Consider the following 24,285-nt stretch of genomic DNA (forward strand, 5'->3'; position numbering starts at 1 on the left):
AGGTTTGGTGAGTTTCTGGCAGAAACGAGCTCCACACTTGAGAGGCTACCATGGAGAGGACTCTCCTTAAGATAGACAAACGACAGCATCCAGGCATGCTATGGCCCTGAGGTGGGTCAGAGAGAGGGGCTACCAGGAGGCAGCTGGACCGTACGCCATTTAGGGCTTCATTTTTAGGAACCAGCAACTTGCATTTTTGTGGGTGCATTCCTGGCAGCCAGCACAGTGACCTCATCCGCCAGCCACATCAGTGCCTGCGGGGCAACCCCTCTGATCGGTCCAAGGTAAAGCACATTGCAGCAGCATTTCCTAGATGCCACCAAAGCAGGACGATTGAAGCAAGGTCTTTGATGAGAGCGGAGAGCTCAGTTTTTGGCCATCCAAAGGCAACAAAAGGATTTTCTGGACACCATGTTGGGGGTCTCGTTGCAGAGATGTATACAGTAATGCCCTGAGACTGTGGACCATTTTCACAATGAATGGGGAGATGCTGCCAACTGATGGGGCACTCAGATGTTGCCAGTTCCCCCAGAGGCTGTCCCCTGCGAATAGCCACGATCATGTCCAGGCTGAGCTTAAGCCAGCTGGTTTCCATGCAATATCCTTGTCTGTCAGTCATACTGGAGGAAGCAGGAAGAGAGTCCTTTCTGGGTCATCAGCATACAAACATAATAGCTCACGTTGTCTCGCTCTCCCCTAGGGTATTTACATCCACATTGAACAAGAGGCAACAGCTGAAAGCCACCAAGAAGAGCAAACACCCTCTGGGATTTCTCAAACAGGAACGAGCAGAACCATAGCAGGAAGATTCCTGGCACTCCTGCTGTGTCCCAAAGGTAAGTCAAAAGCACCTCACTGGTAAGGTATGAAAGGCTGCTGAAGAAAGGGATAGATAAGATGACAAAATATAATATTGCCTCTAAATAAATCCATGGTATGTCCACATCTTGAATACTGCATGCAGATGTGGTCACCCCATTTCAAAAAAAGATATATTGGAAAAGGTTCAGAAAAGGGCAACAAAAATGATTAGGGGTATGGAACGGCTGCCATATAAGGAGAGATTAATAAAACTGGGACTTTTCAGCTTGGAAAAGAGACGACTAAGTGGGGGTATGATAGAAGTCTATAAAATCATGACTGGTGTGGAGAAAGTAAATAAGGAAGTGTTATTTTACTCCTCATAACAAGAACTAGGGGTCACCAAATGAAATTAGTAGGCAGCAGGTTTAAAACAAGCAAAAGGAAGTATTTTTTCACACAGCGCACAGTCAACCTGTGGAACCCTTTGCCAGAGGATGTTGTGAAGGCCAAAGACTGTAACAGGGTTCAAAAAAGAACTAGATAAGTTCATGGAGGATAGCTCCATCAATGGCTATTAGCCAGGATGGGCAGGGATGGTGTCTCTAGCCTCTGTTTGCCAGAAGGTGGGAATAGGCGACTGGGGATGGATCACTTGATGATTACCTGTTCTATTCATTTCCTCTGGGGCATCTGGCATTGGCCAGTGTTGGAAGACAGGATACTGGGCTAGATGGACCTTTGGTCTGACCCAGTATGGCCGTTATGTTCTTAATTAGTGAAGATGCCTGCCATCTGTTCCTTGCCTCGACATCTTCACTCACAGATTGGTGCTGTTTCAGTACAATGTCCTAACCTGAAGTCTGCTCATGGAATTAGTGCCTGGCAGGAGCTATTTGAGCAGACCCAGCAGCACCTTCTTAGTAATTTCAGAAGGATAGAGACTGGGCCATAGTTCAAGCCGTGTGTTCAGAGTTGGTTTCTTAAGCAGGGGATAAGCCAGCACATGCCTGAAAGTTCCTAGGAGCCTCTAACTTTCAGCAATGCAGCTGAAGATTAAAAAAAAACATCTATATGGTGCTTTTTTTTCTTAATCAAGTGCACTCCTAGGAGCTTACACAGGGACAACAACAGTGCCAGGAATGAACCTGACACAAGGCTCACCTGCTTCGTCATGGTTAGCCCCCATTGCCTATGCCACAGCAGATCTCTCAGCCCTTAATGACAGCATTATTTTGGAAAGGATCCGTCTGTCATTTTCAGGGTTCTTGTAACAGCCACAAATAGGAGAGCTGCACTCTTTTACACCCCATCCCTGCAGAGGGGCTCACTTGCTTTCACTCACCGTCTGCCCATTCTCTCCTCTCTTTCTCTCTCTTCTCTCCGCCTCAGACGATCTTGGTTTCTTTTCTCCTGTTTTTCTGCCACCATTTTCTAAGTTGAGAAAGAATTCACATGCTGCATTAGACACACAACAAGGGAGTAAACTAAGACAGCGGGAAGACCTTGCAGTTGGAGGCAAAATGCAGTAATTCAATAGATTTGTGCAACATTTGCCTTTTCCAACACGTCATGTCATCTCTTTATTGGCTTGAAAGGGATTCAGATTCCAAGGCCAGAAGGGACCATTGCGATCACCTTGTCTGACCTCCTGCGTAACACAGGCCATAGAACATCCCCATAGACTCCTCATTTACAATTTCACTTTGAAACCTATCAGCTAGCCAGCTTTTAATCAATTTGATGTGCGCCATGTTAATTTTTTATCACTTGAGCTTTTTAATCAAAAAGTGTTGTGCAGCATCATGTCAAATAACGTACAGAAGTCGCAGTATATTATTACAGCAACACTATTACCTTTATCAAACAAACCTGTAAATCTCATAAAAAGACATCAAGTTAGTCAGACAGGATCTAATTTCCATAAACCCATGCTGATTGGCATTAATTATATTACCGTCCTCTAATTCTTTATTAATTGAGTCCAGTATCTATTACATTGCCCAGGATCGATATCAGACTAACAGGCCTATAATTACCCACGTCATCCTGTTTATGCTGGATGTGAGGATATAAAGAACTGCTTATGAGATGAGACAGAAGGCTGAGGAACAGAACATGGATGGTACAGACTTTGTTACAGATTATTTAACACTTGAAAAGCAGTTGCTTACTTGCCTGCCAACACCCCTATTCAAAGTCCTGTGTTTCCCCTAAATCCGTTGAAAGCATCACGAACATATACCAGTGCAAGGAACACAGCTCTGGGTGCCTGTGGCTGTTAGCTGTAGCATTAGCTGTTTAGGCTGTTTGGGGCAGGGATTGTCTCTCACTGTTTGTATGTAAAGCACCGAGCAAAAGGGGATCCTGATTTTGGTTAGCGCCTCTAGGCCTTGTTGTAATACAAATACTCAATCACAGCACAGAATGGAGAACCCTGATCTGAGCAAGCAGAAAGCACCAGTTCACTTGTAAGGTTTGTGAAGTGACTGACTTGGCTAAGTGTCAGTTCTACCATTCACATGAGCCAAGCTACTATCTGTGCATCCAACTTCACTTCAAGCTCATGTTTTGAAAATCCTTCCATCATCAATACTTCAGCTTCTGCTTCACTTAGACCTTCATTGTCTGCACTCTGTAAACACACTTTGCATTGCTACAGCATCTCACCAGTAGGTCTGAGTGCTTTATAAAATGCTAAAAAACAAAAAATATATGTATAATTTTTAAAACAAATGACAGACTTCCCACTGCAAATTGTGGCCCAGTCCTATGGACTCCAATTCAGAATATACCAAGAGCCCCATTTATGTAAGGAGGAAGCCCGTCTAGTGTAATTCTTTGCCCTGTTCCTCTATAGGTACAATTTCAGTTATGCAGACATTACAGGGCTGAAGCAGATGTGAGGTTAGGCAAACCTCCACTTGGAGTTTCATCGATCTTGAATTCAGAGTGTTTCAGAACAAAGACTGTGTAGAGTTTCCATACAAGCCAAAGACAGTAGGTTACAAAACAAATTAAATGAATAAGTATTCACTGGAGAGCTGTCGGGCCACTGCTGGCCAAGGTGGAGGAATGGGGTTTAAAATATAACTGATTACCCTCAACTGGTCCAATTTTTCACGGATCTGAATGAAGCCCAAGTGTAATTTGCCTCCAAAGTGATCAGCCAGACGCCGGTCGTTGTCATGGAGACCAAGGTACGCTGAGCAGACCTCACAGACGCGCAGCTTCTGCTGCTGGAAACTGGATGCGGGCATGGAATTGCGGTATTCTTCCTGCGGAGAGGCAGAGACAGCTCAAAACCAGGGGAAACCACCATAACACACACAGGACACATGCAACCCTCAGAGAGCTTGCAGTGTTTTAAATTTAAACAGGAATCTCATTCTCAACATTTGGACCACTTCTAACACTTCAGTAAAATCTGTGCAAGAAATTACTATTACTGTGCAACCTCCTGCTTTAAAAAAAAGACCTAAAAAGCACCTGCTAATAAGAACACAGGAACTGCCAGACTGGATCAGACCAATGGTCCATCTAGCCCAGTATCTGCTCTCTGATCATGTCTAGTACCAGCTGCTTCAAAGAAAGAAACCCTGCAGCAGGCATTGTTAGATGGATGAAAGCTTATAGAGAACATTGCATCTTCTTTCATTCTTTGAGACCAATCACTTGCTAGTTCACTGTGCAGATGGAGAGGGGAGGCTGCCCAGCTGGGTGCTATGTGCTCTGTTTACTAATTCAGTTCACCATTACATAAAACATGGGAACATAGTAAGTGTTGATATTGGCAAACCTCTGCTTCTTTCTTCTTTGCTCGGACCTTCTCCACTTCCATCAGGATCTTTTGGGATTCATCCACATTTCCTTCAGCTCCCAGCTGCTCAGCTTTAGCAAGCAGTTTTCCTATGTCTTCATTCAGCTCATGAACTTTTTCTGCCTAAAGAGAGGAGTTTGCTTTTAATAAGACAAAGAACACTGTAAAGCTTGTGGGATTTGCAGACAATGAATCCTTCACTTGCACTTATAGCTACAAATACACAGGGGCCTACAATAAACCATTCCACCGCCACCATGACCCCAGGGCTGGTTCCAGTGGCCTGCAGTGCCCCCACAGAGAGGGGAGAAAACTGTCCTTTCCCTCCAGATCCCAATTTCTATTCCTTGTTGTTCCTGCCTGCCTCCCACCATTACCAGGATCTTTTAACCATGACTGGAACTTCCTTCAGGCCCACTCCTCCCCTGCGTGGATGACAGCTCCCTTGGGAGAGTCCCTCCCTAGCATTTGGTAACACCCCCACCTGAAGTTTTAACAACTGGGATGGAATAAATAATTACACAGGAAAGGGCCCAACATCCAGGTCCCTGAACCAGCCTTGCAAGTTTCACTGACATTATAACTTAACCTGGAACTGGTTTAAATGCGCCTCATACTTCTAGCAGCAGGGCAGTCTTACATTATCCTCTGCCTCAGTATTTATGCAGGCCAGCTAACAGGATAGTACCAGATGGCAGAAACTTTACTTTAAGAATGAAGTCCCATGTCACGCTCCAATACGATACACACCACCTATTCAGATTAATCACCCTTTCACTACTGATGTGCAAATATATATATGAGAGAGAGCTCACCATTTCCACAGGAACCACCTGTATTTCAAATTAAACTGTAACTATTCAAACGCTGTTAACACTGGTTTGCCTCTATGGTGTTCTAGCTTCATTGGAGCTGACACCTATTTCCAATCTATTAGGAAAGCCACAATGTTTCAAGATGGACACCCTCAGAGACAGAATGCTTTAGAGAACTCACTAGGCAAAAGCAGTAGCTGCAGGCAGCATCATTATTTTAATCTTTGCCCCAGCTAAAGATGATCTATCAATATCTACAGTGAACTACAGGAAATTTTCAATCAAGTCCTACATTTGCTTCTAAGATTCCAAGAGGGAGAATAACTGGCTGGTTACAATTTTAAGTAGCACTGGATTTGAGCTGAAGAGCTCAAGGAATATGGGCTACTGACCTCCAAGTTTTTCTACCACAGCAAATGTCCTCCCAAGTACCACAAAGGGTGTGGGGAGAAATAATAAAAAAATCAGGGTAGTTAATGGGGATGGTTCTTTCGGACCTTTGCTGGTACTTGGGAGGTCACTGGCAGACCAAGATTCCAGGGCATCTGCAGCCTGAATTCCTCAGGCTCAGGGAGGGGACGGATGACAGGATAATGGTCTCCTGCTTTGTTAAAATACAGCACTAATATTTATACATTGCATATTAGATGCATGATGGTTTGGTATATAGGGTTGATCAGCATGACTTTAATGCATTACTCACTAGTAGCAAAGCCACAAACAAGTTATGCAGGTCACTTAGAGCACCTCTCAGCCACCCCACCCCCCAGGCATTCTGTATTTGCTTGGGGGTTACAGGAAAAGGGTGAGATAAAATATTCCCAGCATACTAAAACAGTAATATTTGCATCCCCTATTTATAAAGCCAAGTGCTTCAGTTACCTTCAGTCAAACTGACAGGGTCAGAGGAAGCCACAGAAACCTCAAAAATGATTTTAAAATGTAAAGATTTTAGGGTCTGAATCTCATGACTTTCCAGGGCTGGAAGCAGATGTTGTGTAGCCCAAGTGAAAGATAGGAACATCCCTGTTCTGCATTCATAGACTAAGGATAGAAAGGACCACTCTGATCAAACAGTCTAACATTCTGCATAGCACAAGCCAGACAACGTCACCCAGTGATTCCTGTATCAAGCCCACAACTTCAGGTTGAGCTACAGCATTCTTAAGAGACAGACGAGAGTTTCCTCTCCCAGCCCTGCAGGGTCACTAGACAGGATATAAACCTGTCACTAGTGCAGGATTGAACATTCCCTTACCAGGGGCCTCAGGCCAGGGCCTATTTCAGGGGGATTTTGGTATTTGGGGCAAGAAAGTAACATTTATCTGGCAGGCTGGTTTAACAAGAGTAGCTCTTGGAAGCTGCTCAGAGATGTGGAACGGTGGAAGCAATCCTGGCAGACATGGACAGCAAGACAGCCAGAAGTGTATGCTAAATGTATGACACATCACACAGTTCCACAACTGATCCCCACAAATACGGCTGTTTTGCTACCCCTCTTTTAGAATTGTACAAGCAAGTCTGAAGGGTTCTCCCCCATACCCACTTCTCTTCTTTAAACTCTTGCTCTTCTCCCCACAGGGAGGGCAACAGGGACACAGCTGCTCACAGCCACTGCGGCAAACTGTCTCCACAAGCCCCCACCAACAGCATGGTCATAGCTTGTTATTTTTAACCTCATCTATCCTTGCTGTGTGTCTTTATTACAGTTTCTCCTGTTGAATTCAGTCTTTTGAATGAGACCCTTAAGCTGGGAGAAAGCCCCTGCGCTCACCTTGAAGGGAAAAAGGATGAAGAGACACCCACCTGGGCTACAAAAGAGACCAAGCAGCAAAACACACATTATACAAATTCCATGCCAGAGGGTTGGGAGAGAGGGCTGGGTATGTGTGTGTGTGCACGTGCATAAGGGTCTCCTGTCTCACGAGGGGCATGGGGAAACGAATGGTAGCAGGAAGTGTCACTAGGAACCATATGATGAATGAGAAAACAGGGATCTTCCAACATGGATTTGGTGGTAAGAAATCACTGTTTAAATTGTCACTAGTGCAGGCTACAGGAATATTTACTCTTTGTGCAATGCAACATTCAATCAGGAGACACCTCCTTAGTCAGCCAAAACTTCACAGCAACATCCCAAAGAGCAGGAGACACACTGAGCAAACTCAGAGCTTCAGAACCTAAGGGCATCCCCAACTATGAGGATTGGGAATACTAAAGAGATTGCCACTGAACAGCACAAGAGAAGAGAAAAACGCTTCAAGCAGAAAAACTAAGTTGGGCGAAGTTGCCAAGGCCAGAAGCCAAGTCAGTAAGCCCAGACAAGAGGCAGGCAGCCCTGACCACTCAGCACTAGTAACTCTTTAAATGGCTGCAAGACAGGACAGTGGCCCAAACACAACATAACAGTTTTTCGTGAGTGGAAGGAAAAAGGTTAGAAACAGGTTAAAGCAGTGTGTTTTTGTCTTCGTCTCGATCCCAACATGGTTTTCTTGTCCATGCAGGTAAGAAAAACCCCACGACCGCAGAAGGGCCAAAGCCACATTTTGGTAATATTACTAGTTTGCAGTCTCGTGCAATGTTCCTTCTAATTTTTTACGTCCATGTGTGGAAAGAATTTTGTTATGTGCACCAGTATGGAGGTGATGTGTGGCGGAGGTGTGGCCGAGGGGTTCAGAGTGTGGAAGGGGGCTCAGGGCTGGAGAAGAGGGTTGCGGGGGGAGGGCTCTGGCTGGAGGTGCAGGCTCTGGGGTGAGGCCAGGGATGGGGGGTCAGGCGTGCGGGAAGGGGCTCAGGGCTCTGGCATGGGGCCGGGGATGAGGGGCTTGGGGTGCAGGCTGCCCCGGGCTGTGGAGAGAGAAGACTCTCTCCAGCCCTGGGGCAGCTCTAGGGCTGGGGCCAGGGACAGGTGCCTCTCTCTGCCTGCGTGGCCCTTGATAGCCTGCTGTGCAGCCGCGCAGCTTAGAAGTAACTTAGGTCTCCTGTTTTAGAAATCACATTTTAACATAGATAGCCCTAGTCATAACAGTGCACACAGGCCCTCAGAACAAGTGTTGAACTGAAGAGTGATACCTTTGCAGATACTTCAGCACTGATCTCCTCCTGAGTTTCAGCCAGGCGTTTCTTAGCCAGCTCAGTTCTCCGGTCACACTCTGCGATAAAGGACTCCAGGTGATCCATAGCCTGTGTGTGTTCAAACCAAGAACTGTAGCTATGGATGCTTTTTGCTATACAAGCAGCACTTGGTGGGCTCTGGCTCTCTCGCTACTGAGAGCCAACCAGGAGGATTCCTTCACAGATCACAACCCACCACACAGCTTTCCCTTTTTACCTGAGTGGATGTAGGGCAACATTTTCAAACTGGGATCAGAAGGCCCACTGACCTGATCCAGTACAGCAATTCCTATATTCTTCATGCTAGCAGCACCCACTATGGGGAACACACACTTGTAAATGGATGGTGGAGATCAGCCTGTCTTTTTCCCTTCATCTGTTAGTCTTTTGAAGCAGTGATACAGCTGGGATTTGAGCTCCTACCCCACAAAGGAGGCTGTGCTCAGCCCTAACACGCTCCCCGCCGTGTGAGTGTATATATATATATTTTTTTTTTTTTTTTTTTTTTTACTCTGTGTCGTTTACTCCTCTAAGGGGCCAGGATACAGTGTTTCCTTAGGCTATGTACACACTGCCACTTACTGTGGTATAACATACGTCGCTCAAGGGTGTGAATAAGCCCCCACCTCCCCCACCTCCTGAGCAACGTAAATTATGCCGGCCTAAGCGTCAGTGTGGACAGTGCTATGACGGTGGGACAGCTTCTTCTGCCGACATAGCCACCACGGGAGAGCTCTCTCCTGTCGGCTTAGAGCGTCTGCACTAGAAGTGCTCCACTGGTGCAGCTGAATGCACAGCTGTAAGCTCTGTAGTATAGCTATAGCCTTAGTGTGAGGGAAGAGAGGTAGGATGCAAAAACAAAGGTAACTAGGAGACCAGGATATCAGTGATCTCATAAAGGGGGGGGGAAGGGGAATGGCAGGGTGCCAGTAATTCATGAGACAGTTGAGAAGACAAATTTACAGGTTTAGCTAGAAAAATACTGAGCTAATAAAGGAGCAGGAGATAGAAAACAGTCAGTAGAAAGAGCTTTGGGTTCTGTTATTTCAATAGAAATGAAATTAGGGCAGGGAACGACAGAATCAAATGACTGACTCTTGGACACCGAGGTGAGGCAAACTCAGACAACAGCTGCTTGTCTGCTTAGGGAAGGGAATTTCACTGACCCCTGTCCCCATCTCCACCTTTCCCAGGTAAGTAACTACAGCTGGGTCATTACACCTTAGTTTGAACATAGATGTGAGCAAAGAGAATGAAGACTGCTCTGAAGAGCTTCTGATCTGGCTGTAACTTGACAAAGTCTCTACATCCTGAGACCTAGCAGGGGATTCACACCTAGATGGCGGATGTGGTGCACTGAAACACCACTACATGGACAACTGGTGCACACAGATACGCCAGAGCAGCCAGGATGGGAGAGCTAGCATTGCTTTTACCCTTGAGCAGTTCCAATGCACAAAATCAATGCGGAAGCACAGGCTGGCAAAGGTACAATTACACAGAGCAGGTTTCTAATGTTAGAATTCACCCCTGTTCGCAGCCCATCAGAGCATGATATTTCCAGCCTCGCTGAGAGCGGTGGCAGTTCTGAGCAGGAAAGGAATGCAGCCTGACTGTTTTTATTCTTAGGTTTTGCAAATGCCATAATTAATTTTAACTTTTCAATTCAGCATCAGGCTGACATGGGGAAAGGGACTACAAATTAGCAAATAGTACAGTAAACAGAAAGATTAGCAGAAATGTCAGCTGGACTCTGTTGCTCAGTCTGATATCAGAAGTTATACTGATCTGTTTACACACAAATAACTAAAAATCACAATACTTACATCCAGCTCAAAAAATAGGTCCCTCTCTTTACTTGCAATCTCATAATCTGCTCTCAGCGCCAAGTCATGGATCTTTGTACATTCTCCCAGGTCCATGCGCTATGGGAAAGTAAAGAGAAGGTCAATGTAAGAACTTTCTACTGCTGCAACAAGCACTGATATTTAACTGCTGACAGCTGTGTAAATGCTCATTTCATGCATCACACCCACAAAGGCAATTTAAAAACCAATTTTCTTTCTTGATTTACCAATATGAGAAGTGGCCACAAGAGACATGTTTGGTTGGATTATTCTTCCAGGTGCTTCTGAAGTAACACCATTTTGACTATATGCAAGCAAAACATATCACTCAACAGTCAGAGGCAGGTAGAATGAACTAGTTATCTGACTCCTAATATTAAAGGGCAACAGGAAAAATGTATTAACATTGGGGTAACTGAGAAAGTGTCCAAAGAAACCCAGTATAACCCCACAGCACTCAGGTGCTGCTTCCTGGTTAAGAGTAACTCAGTCTGAAGGTGAAAGGATGGGGCCAGTGACCAGTATGTCTACGTGTCTGCTAGCAACTAACTTGTGGAGTAGTATTAAGAGTTCCATTGACAGCTACCTTGCACAGGGTCAGCCTAATACAGCTATGGATTTGAAGTCCCACTGGACCAACGCGGTGGCCTCTTTTGCACAAGCCCATACGAATGACCTGACTAGCAAGCAGGATTGATAAATAAAAAAATACTACTTAAATAAAAAAAAAACAAAAAACCTTGTTTTAATTTAAATTACATGTTTATTTAAAAAAAAACCTATTTACAATTAAATTTGAAATTGATAAATTATGTTAAGACCTAAATTTATTATAATTATTAAAATCATGTAAATTAAACAAAAATAATAATATTAAGGAGTACGTGTTTGCTGTCCAGCTTTGAAGAAAGTCAAACTACTGAACTGGTGAAAATCACTGGCTAAGCACTGGGAACCAGAGTTTGTTGAAATGCTAAACCAGTTTTTGACAACGGTACCCTTTACTGCAACTGGAGAGAGAATATTTTCTTCACTTCAGTTTATTCAACTACTTCAGGCCAATGACTAGTTTATTCAAAGTTAAGAAATCAACTAGGAGTTGAAAAAGCAGGAAAGCTCTTCCAATCGATGAATAAAACTAGGTATGAGAGGGTGAGATCTACTAGTTCTAAAATCTTGAAGGACATGGTGACCAGGAACAATAAGGTCAATTCAACTAATTACAGATAATACTTCCTTAGTTTTAAATGCCAAACATGTTTTGATAAACTCTTTTCTTATGTATCCAGCATAGTTAAAGGAAGTTTTATGCAATTAAAAACCCGAAATGCTGTTTGTGTGTGTTTTTAATTGCATTTGAATTTCAATCCAGATAGAGTTTGACACAAATCAATAGTTAAAAATTAGTTTAGTAAATAAGAAATGCATCATTCCCCATCTTCTAACATAACAAATAATGTAGAAAAATAAGACTAAGAATAAATGTAAGCTGAGTTATACAACTGCTTAAACAAAGATGTATAGATATAGTGTACCCTCCTGGTTAGCCAAAAAAATAAAATAAAATAAAATAAAAAGGCACCAAATTTAGTGTAAAGGCTATATTTAGTTGCAATCAACATATGTTAATGGTTACCAACCAATGAGAATCAACCTTTCTTTAGGAAAATAACTAAAATGTAGAAACACAAAAATTAAAATACGTGATTTAAAATCGCTTTGATTTAAAACTAATCCCCTTGCTAACAAGAAACTAAGTAGGACTGCCTCCTTGCCAATCACTTCTGCCATCTGCTCCCAATTTTTAAATCTATTTCCACCATTATCAATCAAAAAATTAAGGGGCTTTAAGATTTTAATTAAAATATTTACAACTGACCTCTCTAGTTTCATCCAGGTGTTTTATCAGCATCTACAGCCAAGCGCTTGGTTTGGTTTTTTTAAAATGGAAAAAAGTATATTTACCATCCGGAGAGCTCCAGAGCCAAAGGCCCATGTAGGAGTGGAGAACAAATTCCATCAGAGCTTGCAGAGTCATGCTGCAGAGATGTGTATGTATGTATCTGTACCCCCAGATGATTAGAGGGGTTGAGCAGGGCTAAGATTAAAACTAAATATCTCTAAGGCCTTAGCTACACTTGCGAGTTACAGCGCTGTAAAGGCTCCCCCAGCGCTGTAACTCACTCCCCATCCACACTGGCAAGGCATTTGCAGCGCTGTATCTCCGTGGTTGCAGCGCTGCATGTACTCCACATCCCCGAGAGGAATAGCGAGTATTGCGCTGCCGTTGCAGCGCTGCGGCACCAGTGTGGCCGCCCAATGCGCTGTGAATGGCCTCCAGAATTATTCGGCAGTATCCCACAATGCCTGTTCTAGCCACTCTGGTCATCAGTTCAAACTCTACTGCCCTGGCCTCAGGTAACCAACCATGTGACCGACTCTTTACATTTCCCGGGAATTTTTAAAATCCCCTTCCTGTTTGCTCAGCCCGGCGTGGTGTGGAGTGCTATCAGCGAATCTTTCCAGGTGACCATGCCTCCATGCGCCAAGCGAGCCCCAGCATGGAGCAATGGCGAGTTGCTGGACCTCATCAGTGTTTGGGGGGAGGAAGCTGTACAGTCCCAGCTGCGCTCCAGCCATAGGAATTACGATACCTTCAGGAAGGTATCAAAGGACATGATGGAAAGGGGCCATGACCGGGACGCCCTGCAGTGCAGGATTAAAGTGAAGGAGCTGCGGAGTGCCTACCGCAAAGCCCGCGACGCAAACGGCCACTCGGGTGCTCCCCCCCGCGACCTGCCGATTCTACAAAGAGCTGGATGTGATACTTGGGGTTAACCCCACCTCCACTCCGAGCACCACCATGGACACTTCAGAGCCGGGGGGAGGAGGAGGAGGAAAATGGGAGTGATGGTGGTGGGCCGGATGGAGACACCCCGGAATCCCTGGAGCCATGCAGCCAGGAGCTCTTCTCGAGCCAGGAGGAAGGTAGCCAGTCGCAGCGGCCGGTACTTGGTGGAGGACAAACAGAAGAGCAGGTTCCCAGTAAGCGTTTTTTTTTTTTCGGGAAGGAATTTTTTCGGTGCGGGCTCTTTGGGAGAGGAGGGTTAGGCATGCATGCCTAGATGCGGAATAGTGCATTGATGTGGTTTATCACATCGCGGTAATCGGCCTCGGTAATCTCCTCGAATGTCTCATCCAGAACGTGTGCAATGTGCTTGCGCAGGTTTATCAGGAGAGCCACCATGGTCCTTGTCCCAGCCAGGCTAACGTGTCCGTGGCACTGTGCCGCGAGGGGCGGGGGGACCATTGCTGCACACAGGCAAGCTGCATATGGGCCAGGGCGGAAGCCGCATTGCAGTAGAAGACCCTCCCTTGCTTCCCAGGTCACCCTCAGCAGCGAGATATTGTCCAGGATGAACTCCTGCGGAAAACGTTGGGACAGTGTTCAGTGTAGGTGCCCCCTGAAGCTGTTGACTCTCCCCAAGGCACAGAAACCCAGAGGACAGTGCAGCCCTGAAACAATCAGTCCCCCTTACTCACCATTTTGAGGCTCCCGTGGGATATGTGTGCTCCGTTTCGGACGGGAAAATTATGCTATTGTGTAGACCCTGTGTGTTTTCTACTCCTTAAGTGCGGGGGGAATCAGTACTCTGTCTGGTATAAACAATGCTGCCTCTGTTAAATGTTGCATTTTGCCTATACAGCTGCATCAACCTTGAGACCTCAGCCGTCCCTCTTATCGCCTGCTCAGAGACGGCAAAGACTCAGGAAGAGACCGCAAAAAAGCAAAGAAGACATGCTGCAAGAAGTGATGCGGCAATCTATTACAGAGAATGAGAAAGCACAGGACTGGAGGGAGAGAGAAAGCAGGATCCGCCAGGAAAACACAGCGCACCGGCGGCAAAGCACCGCGCACTGGCAGCAAAGCACTGATAGGCTCATAAGCATCCTGGAGCACCAAGTAGATGCTATCCAGGAGCTGGTAGCCATGCAGAAAGAGGAGCAGTACGGCAAACGCAAACGCCACCCCCCCCCCACAGCCCTTGTCCCAAAACTCTTTCCGTTGTGCCCCACTGTCACCTCCAACCCACTTTCCCCAACTTCCGTGTTCTTCACACCACCCGCTGCCTCCAACACCAGTATCTTCACCACCCAGCCCTGAAAACCACAACCCTTACCCTCTGCACTCAACCCCCATCACCATGCAGTATAGCTGTCCTGAAGTGCAGCACTCACTGCACAGCACACCAGACAGGACATACGCGAATCTGTTATTGTACTGTTCTCCACTCCACCCCCTTGTTTCTTTTCAATAAATGGATTCTTTGGCTTTGAAAACATTCTTTATTATTGCAGAAAGTAAAAGACTCCTTAGCCCAGGAACTAAACAGGCACTGCAAGTCTGCTTGTCTGCTAAGCAGACACTGATTCCTAAAGATTGGAACTACTGCACTTCACTCCCGTGCAGGGCACCAGATATCACTGCTGGTTTTCAGCCTCAAATTGCTCCCTCAAGGCATCCCTAATCCTTGCAGCCCCGCGCTGGGCCCCTGTAATAGCCCTGCTCTCTGGCTGTGCAAATTCAGCCTCCAGGTGTTCAACCTCGGAGGTCCATGCCTCAGTGAAGCTTTCACCCTTCCCTTCACAAATATTATGGAGGGCACAGCACGCGGCTATAACCGCGGGGATGCTGTTTTCGGCCAAGTCCAGCTTCCCATACAGAGATCGCCAGCGGCCCTTTAAACGGCCAAAGACACACTCCACAGTCATTCGGCACCGGCTCAGCCTGTAGTTGAACCGTTCCTTGCTGCTGTCAAGGCTCCCTGTGTAGGGTTTCATGAGCCACGGCATTAACTGGTAAGTGGGATCTCCAAGGATCACAATGGGCATTTCAACTTCCCCTACCGTGAGCTTCCGCTCTGGGAAAAAAGTCCCGGCCTGCATCTTCCTGAACAGCCAAGCGTTCCGAAAGATGCGTGCGTCATGCACCTTTCCGGGCCAGCCTGTGTTAATGTCAATGAAACGCCCACGGTAATCCACAAGCGCCTGGAGAACCATAGAGAAATACCCCTTCCGATTAACGTACTCGGATCCTAGGTGGGGTGGTGCCAGAATAGGAATGTGCGTCCCATCTATCGCCCCTCCACAGTTAGGGAACCCCATTTGTGCAAAGCCATCCACTATTTCCTGCACATTACCCAGAGTCACGGTTCTTCTGAGTAGGATGCGACTAATGGCCCTGTAAACTTGCATCAACACGATTCCAACGGTCGACTTTCCCACTCCAAACTGGTTTGCGACCGACCGGTAGCTGTCTGGAGTTGCAAGCTTCCAGATTGCAATAGCCACCCGCTTCTCCACTGGCAGGGCAGCTCTCAATCTCGTGCCCTTGCGCCGCAGGGTGGGGACAAGCTCCTCACACAGTCCCATGAAAGTGGCTTTTCTCATCCGAAAGTTCTGCAGCCACTGCTCGTCATCCCAGACTTCCATGACGATGTGATCCCACCATTCAGTGCTTGTTTCCCAAGCCCAAAAGCGGCGTTCCACGGTGCTGAGCATGTCCGTGAATGCCACAAGCAATTTCGTGTCGTTTGCGTTACGCGGCTCGATAGCATCGTCGGACTCCTCATCCTCACTCTCACTTTGGATCTTAAGGAATAGTTCGACAGCCAAACGTGACGTGCTGGCAAGACTCGTCAGCATACGCCTCAGCAGTTCGGACTCCATTTCCCGCAGACAGATCGCGCTGCATAGAAACCGTTGAAAGATGGCGCCAAAGGTGGACAGAAACAAAGGGATTTCTGGGATGCGAAGCAATGGATCATGGGCCATTGGGACAGGACCCAGAATCCCCCGCACCCACGCCCCCTTCCCACAACCCACAGTGCCAGAATGGGAAAAGGTGCTCTGTGGGATAGCTGCCCATAATGCACCGCTCCCAATAGCGCTGCAATTGCCGCAAATGTGGCCACGAGAGTGCGCTGGGCAGCTGTCAGTGTGGACAGACTGCAGCGCTTTCCCTACTCAGCTGCACGAAGTCAGGTTTAACTCACAGCGCTGTACATCTGCAAGTGTAGCCAAGGCCTAAATTAGCTAGCCAGTAGCTGAGGAAAATACCTAGAGAACTGCCTACAAATGTCTGATCTGTAGGGAACAATCCTGCAGCAGCAACCCCATGGTGATGGAGGACAGCTCCAATTTCTATTATTCTGCAAACAAGAGAGAGCAGTGCGAGTCACACGCACACTAGCAGAACAGGTACAGAGGAGGACTGAAAATTTCAGAATGAAGCAAGTACATTAACACAAAAAACAGACTACCCAGAGATGAAATATCATTTTTAAAATGATTACTTGTGACATCAACATCATTGTAGTTATTAACAATGAAACAACTGCTCTAATTGACTTATCAAGTCATTTACTCTTAGCTTGAGCTGCCAAATGGAGACATGGCTGTGGCCTTTAAATACAGCCACCACTTCCAGGAGCAGCCTTGTTCCAAGATCCCTTTAACAGGGTAACATTTGGATTAAGCCTCTAGAAAAAGCTCTGAAGGACTAGTAAGATGTTACGATCGTGTCGAGCCCAAATTTCTCCAAGGGAATCTAGAGTGGCTTCAGGTCAGTTTGTGGAAATTCCAGCTTTCAGCAATATCAGACCAGCGAGTGTCCTTTCACCCCATTTGTTCTGTGGGGCCATTCTATCAGAATTCCTTTCCAACACCAGCCAGAGGAGGATTTTCCACAAGACAAGGGGGTCCAGTCACAACCTAGAACCATCTTCTCCTGAAAACAAGGTTCAACAATTTTTGCAAGCAGAGATAACACTTCTCTGATTTGAGAGGTAAGCTCTCAGGCTCAAGACCTCACTTTCAAGAAGTCCCCCAATTCACTCTGCACTCTTCCCTTCTCTCTCCAGATCTCGTGAAATGCAATGCATCTCTGAACTTTTCTCCCTGGGGGCAATCACCCTGCTTTCAATCAGCAGAAAAGCCTTGATTTCTCTTCCACATTTTTTTGTGGTAATCTAGATGTCTGGAGGTTTTCACGGGGCCCTTTACCTCAGCGCACCAAGCTGATTTCCTGGTAGAACACTGGCCTTTCTGATCAAGAAACAATCCCCTAGAACTTTTCATGTTCCACAGACCTCAAGCAGGCTTATCTTCATGTACCAATATTACAGCCATTAAACATTTCTATGCTATAAGAGATGACCACTATCAATTACAGTCAATGTCCTTTGGACTATCATCTGTTTCACGGGTGGACTATGCAATTGATGTCTCAGCATGGCTACCAAAATGGATAACAGGGCACTGAGATTTATCCCCTCCCTATCTTAACAACCTACTGGTTGCAGAGTCACCACACTTGCCTAGCCATCCAGATCCTGGGGCATCACATGTTTCTAAGGAGCTCTTCTGCAGATTCAGTAACTCCATCACAAGAACTCTTAACCCCTAAGAGCATCTTTCAGAACTAACTTGGATGTTGTGAGTTGCCCAAGGAAAATTTCAACAAAATTCAGGTCCTCATGGATGAGATCTCTGCCATGCCACAGGTTTCATCAGCTCACCACTGTCTCTTGCTAGCAGGCACAATGGTAATTTGCGCCAATACAATTATCTGGATGACGCTCCACCTCTGTCACTCTCAAAACTATATGATCAGTTCATAGAGCTACCCAATTTAGGAAATATTACCAGCTGACACTTCCTCCAGAAGTGCCGCAGTCCCTCCACTGGTAGAAATACTGCCATTGTTTGTTCCAGGGCAATCTGTTGGCCGATCCACTAGCAATCTAGACAACCACCAGGCCAGAGCTATCTGCATTCACTTCAGGGCAAGTAGTCCCTCAGAAATTCCAGCTAAGCATCAGCCTCTGGGAGTGCAATAGTCCATCTCCCTCCTCCATGTTTCTCCACCTGATTGGTTGCGAATTCTGAAGGGTGACAACAAAACAACTGTAGCTTGTCACAACCCACGAGGTGGAACAGATCACAAAAGCTTAAACAAAGTTTTCTTCACTGGGAACCTCTGCATCGGCTCCCTACACCACACAGGTTTGGAACCAGGGTCAGCAGTCATAAGACAGAAAAAAAGAGAATGGAAGCTGAAGCTGAACCAACAAGTCTGATCAGATTGCTGAGAGGTGGTTTCTCCCGCCAGTGGATTGTTAACAAACCAGTCCAATGGGAAGTATGAAATTCCATCCTGGCACTGGCATTCGCAAGCCTGATGAATGGACACCCTGTCCCCAGGATAATGACTTTCCATGCTTGCTTGAAATATCCATAGTCGCCAGATAAATCAAACAGGAGCAAACCACAGTTGTTACAGCAGAGAGCCAGCTCTGCTACAGTTAAGGTGAGAGCACCTTTCTGTTTAAAGATTAACTCTTTTAAGTGCTCTAAAATCTGCATGGTTACTTGATTTGCCTTGACATTTGGTGTGCCTCATAGGGTTACCAGGGGGGTTTAATGATCCAAAATTTAGATTCTTTCGGCAAAGGGTTCCCAAGGTATATCCCTCCTGAAATAAGAAACACTAGCTTTTCTCAAGTTGACAGATTCTACCAACTTTCTTTGAGCAGATCTAGGGATCAAACCAGGTCTCCAAGTGTGGTCACATGGTCTGATTTTAACCCCCAAGTAGTGCATGGGACCCACCAACACAAATGTGCACACAGGGCGCTTCAGAGGTTTGCTAGCCAGACACAACTCATAGGACCTGCACAGCTCAAGAGGACAGACATATTACAGCCATCAAACCTGAGCAATACTGAGGCACTGTAAATTCAAATCCAACTCTGGGCAAAAAACTGAAAAAGAAAAAAAAAAGTAGGCATGTTGCTACAATACACCCCGTCAAAGGACCCGGGGGGAGGGGGTGGGGGGGAAGAATCTGAGTACAGCAGAAAATTCAGAAGATGCTCAAATTCTGTCTGAAAAGATGATAGATTAGACATGTGAAAGAGGAGGGGAGACAGAGGTGGGTGGCAGGGGAATTGGGAGGGGCAGGGGCATTGGTCAGACTCACATTCTCCCCTCTGGGGGTATCTGAGCCCCTCTCTGTGCCACCCCATACGTGCCATGATCTGGGGGGGCCTTGCCCCTCTTGGGGACGTCTGAGACCCCCTTCAATTCCCCCCATGTGACCAGCATCCAGGGCAGCCCTGCCCTTCTGGGTGGGAAGCTAAAAATTAGCATGTTAAGAACATACACAAGCATACACAACATGCTGAAACTGGGGTGAGGAGTTGAGAACAGGCATGCTTGATGTATATCACCGGCTCTTAAGCACTAGGGAGGAAGTGACGAGAACACTCACTGACATGAATGGGGCAGATTACATGTCTCAGTTCTATTTTTTCAGGATGTATTCAACTCCATGGGGTGTTTTCATTCTGCTGAGACCATCACATTGAGATGAACTGAGCCTCATATGTATTCAAGATTATACTGTGTGGGGGATCTGGACACAGCAAAGCACTTGCTAATGATTAATTTCATACAATTATTATAGCAGAGAAGACTTTTCTTTTAAAGGACAATTTTTTAAATGCTCTAAAATCTGCATGTTTACCTTGAAATTTGCTGTGCTTCATGGGGGATGATCCAAATTTGCAATCATTTGAGCAAGAGGTTTCTAAAGCAACTCCTGCAAATTCTACCAAAATTTTTTGTACACACCTGACTTCTAAAAAGCTGATGGCTTGTTAGGATGGGAAGAGGAAGTTGAAATAGAAATGATGGCAGGATTGGAGGCAGTGATGAGAGAGACAGTCTTTTCTCACATGCTTAAAGTTCCTGTAACCACCATCTAACTGTCAAATTTTGGGGACACAGACCATGTTTGACATTTCCGTCAACAGCTCTCTTAACAAGAAAGTCCAGGACCTTCAGGGTAGCATTCTCTAAAATGCTTTCACTTTCTCCATGTGAACGGTTGAGAGCTCTGGAAGGTGACAACAAAAGAACTGGAAGCAGTCAGACAGAACTGCAGGATCTCAAAGCATGGATGAGATGGTGATTTTTGGAAGAGGGATTTAGGTTTATTAGGAACTGGGGAACCTTTTGGGAAAGGAGGGACCTATACAGGAAATAAGGGCTCCACCTAAACCAAAATGGAACCAGATTGCTGGCATGTAAAATTAAAAAGGACATCGAAAAGTTTTTAAACTAAGGGCTGGGGAAAAGCCAACAGGTGCAGAACAGCACAAGGTTCACACAGAGACATCTCTTAGGTGAAGATTTATAAATGGGGATACTCTATATCCTAGTAAAGAGGATAGGATAGAAGCTGATAAAATACAGGTAGGAACTGAAAAGAAAGTTAAACAAAAGAGTCCCATTCAATTACATCAGATAAAGGCAGACAACTAAATATTGACAAATTTAATAAATGCTTGTTTACAAATGCCAGAAGTTAAAATACTAAGCTGGGTAAACTTGAGTGCCTGGTATTAGATGAAGATATTGATATAATAGGCATCACAGAAACGTGGTAGAACAACAATAATCAACAGGGCACGATAGTACCAGGGTATAAAACATGTAGGAATGAGAGAGTAGGTCATGCTGGTGGGGGAGTGGCACTACATGTGAAAGAAAGCTAAGAGTCAAACGTAATAAAAATCTTAAATGAATCAAACCGTATCACAGAATCTATATGGATAGAAATTCCATGCTTGAATAACAGGAGTATAGCAGTAGGACTATACTACCAACCATGTGGTCAGGATGGTGATGGGGACTGTGAAATGCTCAGGGAGATCAGAGAAGCCATAATATCAGAAAATAGTAATGGGTGATTCAGCTATCTCCATATTGTCTGGGAACATGTCACCTCGGGACAGGATGCAGAGATAAAATGTCTAAACACCAGTAAGGACTGCTTCTTGGAGAGCTAGTCCTGGACCCAAAGGGGAGAGGCAATTCTTGATATAGTCTTAAGTGGCGCACAGGATCTAATCTAAGAGGTGAAGATAGCTGAATTGCTTGGTGTAGCGGGGTGGTCACCCCGCTCCGATCTAGAGGGGTTAAAAACAGCCCTGGGAGGGGGCTGTGGCTGGAGAAAGCAGCTCTTAGGCTGAGCTGATTGGGGGAAGTGGCTGCAGCTGGGACCACGCCCCAAACAGACTCAGCTGGCCCTATAAAGGCAGGGAAGCCAGGGGCAGACAGACACTCACTCTCTGCATTCAGAGAGAGAGAAGGGCCTGGCTGCAGGGAGCTAGAGACAGGGTTCCTGAGTGGAGCAGGGCTGGGGAGCTCCAGCCTGGAAAGCCCCAGGCTGTGGCCTAGCATTGGGCCAACAGGTACTGGGGGTTGCAGAGGGCAGCCCAGGGGTAGGCAAAGGCAGCAGGTCCAAACCCAACCTTGCCTGTGATGAGTGGCATATACTGCAGTCTGCCCCAGTCTAGATGGTGACTGGCAGTAGCCTTACACTGAGGCGAGGTGGGGTAGTGGGTGGGGGTTCCCCTGGGAGGGGAGACTCAGAGTGTGTGGGTACTGCCAGGGGGCAGCACCCAGAGAAAAGGGCACCGGGGTCCTGGGAGGGACACGGGGCCAGTGGCAAGGCGGATCACCGGCCTGCAGAGGGCGCTCCGGAGCTGGGACGAGTTAATTCAAACTGGAACGGGTACAGAGAAGGGCCACAAGGATGATCAGAGGAATGGAAAACCTGTCGTATGAAAGGAGACTCAAGGAGCTCGGTCTGTTTACCCTAACCAAAAGGATGCTGAGGGGGGATATGATTGCTCTCTTTAAATATATCAGAGGGATAAATACCAGGGAGGGAGAGGAATTATTTCAGCTCAGTACTAATGTGGACACAAGAACAAATGGATATAAACTGGCCGTCGGGAAGTTTAGGCTTGAAATTAGACGACGGTTTCTAACCGTCAGAGGGGTGAAGTTCTGGAATAGCCTTCCAAGGGAAACGGTGGGGGCGAAAGACCTCTCTGGCTTTAAGATTAAGCTTGATAAGTTTATGGAGGGGATGGTTTGATGGGATAACATGATTTTAGTCAATAAGTCAATAACATGCCGTCGCTGGTAATTAGTATCAATGGTCAATGTGGGTCTGGCTGGAGAATCTTGCCCGCATGCTCGGGGTTCTGCTGATCGCCATATTTGGGGTCGGGAAGGAATTTTCCTCCAGGGTAGATTGGCAGAGGCCCTGGAGGTTTTTCGCCTTCCTCCGCAGCATGGGGCAGGGGTCGCTTGCTGGAGGATTCGCTGTGACTTGAAGTCTTTAAATCATGATTTGGGGACTTCAACAGCTGAATCAAGGGAGAGAATTATTCCAGGAGTGGGTGGGTCAGATTTTGTGGCCTGCATCACGCGGGAGGTCAGACTAGATGATCATAATGGTCCCTTCTGACCTTAAATTCTATGAGTCTATGAGAATTCCCCGAAGAGACCAGCAAGAGGCGCCGCAGGGGTAAGTCTGCCCCCTTATACTTGGTAACAGAGACCATAATTTAATTAAATTTAAAATGCTTGTACGGAGAAAAAAGAAACCCACCACAGTAGCATTTAACTTCAAAAAGGGGACTACACAAAGATGAGGAGGCTAGTTAAAGGGAAATTAAAAGGAACATTCACAAGAGTGAAATACCTGCAAGCTGCATGGAAACTATTTAAAAACACCTAATAGAGGTTCAAACTAAACATATACCCCAAGTTAAAAAACAAAAACAAAAAAACAGAGGACCAAAAATACCCCACCATGGCTAAACAGAGTAAAAGAGACTGTTTGAGACAAAGACATCCTTTAATATTTGGTAGTCAGATCCTACTGAGGAAAACAGAAAAGAGCAGAAACTGAGGCAAGTCAAGTGTAAAACTATAATTAGGCCGGCCAAAAAGAAACTGAACAACAAGCAACAGAGACAAAAACTAACAGCAATTTTTTTTAAGTACTTCAGAAGCAGGAAGCCTGCTAAACAATCAGTGGGGCCACTGGACAATTGAGGTGTTAAAGAAGCACTTAAGGACGACAAGGCCATTGTGGGAGAAGCTAAATGAATTCTTTGCATCATTTACTACTCAGGGAATTCAAAATTAATGTCCCCAGCAGCTCTTACTTTCCCCACAGAAAAATGGATTCACACACCCAGGGCGTGCATCTGGTTCAGGTGTCAGGGCTGCGTCAGGGGTGGGGCTGGGCTCTCTCTGCCAGCTGCAGGAATCTCTGCACCCCTCCTCCGCTTCCTGCTCCCATCACTCTCTAGCCACAGGGGAAGAGATCACTGTATGCGGAGCTCCACCCCCATCTGCCCAACCTCTCTGCATCCAGAGTGCCCCCACACAGAGACCCCCCCCCCAACTAGTTCCCCCCTGCATCTGGCCCCCCATCCCTGCACCCAGACCATCCCCAGCTGAGCCTCGCGCACTCAAACCCCCACCCTGCCAGGCCCCATCCCCCTGGACCACCCTACAGAGCTCCCCGCACCTGGACCCCAACCCCACTGAGTCCCAACCAACTGCATCCAGACCTGCACCCCACCAAACCCCACTCCCCAGCACCCAGCCCCCTCCACTGAGCCCATGCACCCAGACCCCCCCCCCCCTACCATCCCCCCCCCCCCTGATTGCCCCACACCTATATCCCCCCAACACTAAGCCCCTCCATACTTGGATCCTGCCAAGCTGAGCCTGCTTGACCCACACCTGGATCGTAGGGGAGGGGGGTGTGCAGTAGAGGGGCAGGGCTGAGCATGCATGCGAGACTCTGTCCCTCTTGCTTGCTGTGGAGCCACACAGATGTGACAATATGCTAGTAAGGAATCTATTTGTCAAAAAACTTTTCCCAAATCTGTTTTGCTATCTGTATTGTTACGGACAAACTTGCTGACAGGTATGTTGAAATAAATTACCA

At 46.4% G+C, this 24,285-nt stretch overlaps 1 protein-coding gene across 3 annotated transcripts in view; it reads right to left on the minus strand.

Moving 5' to 3' along the window:
- Window positions 1-24,285, minus strand: part of LUC7L (LUC7 like) — a 39,170-nt gene that overhangs the window by 7,629 nt on the left and 7,256 nt on the right. For all 3 annotated transcript variants that reach the window (XM_024197812.3, XM_024197810.3, XM_024197811.3), the window contains 5 exons: window positions 10,377-10,475; window positions 8,509-8,619; window positions 4,601-4,744; window positions 3,903-4,079; window positions 2,147-2,235 (listed from right to left, as the gene is read on the minus strand). In XM_024197812.3, the coding sequence (XP_024053580.1) occupies window positions 2,147-2,235; window positions 3,903-4,079; window positions 4,601-4,744; window positions 8,509-8,619; window positions 10,377-10,472 (617 nt within the window). In that variant the 5' untranslated portion in view covers window positions 10,473-10,475. The remainder of the gene's footprint in view (window positions 1-2,146; window positions 2,236-3,902; window positions 4,080-4,600; window positions 4,745-8,508; window positions 8,620-10,376; window positions 10,476-24,285) is intronic.

This window comes from Terrapene carolina, unplaced genomic scaffold (genome assembly GCF_002925995.2).
Source record: "Terrapene carolina triunguis isolate 2854851 unplaced genomic scaffold, T_m_triunguis-2.0 Scaffold93, whole genome shotgun sequence".
Lineage (NCBI taxonomy): Eukaryota > Metazoa > Chordata > Testudines > Emydidae > Terrapene > Terrapene triunguis.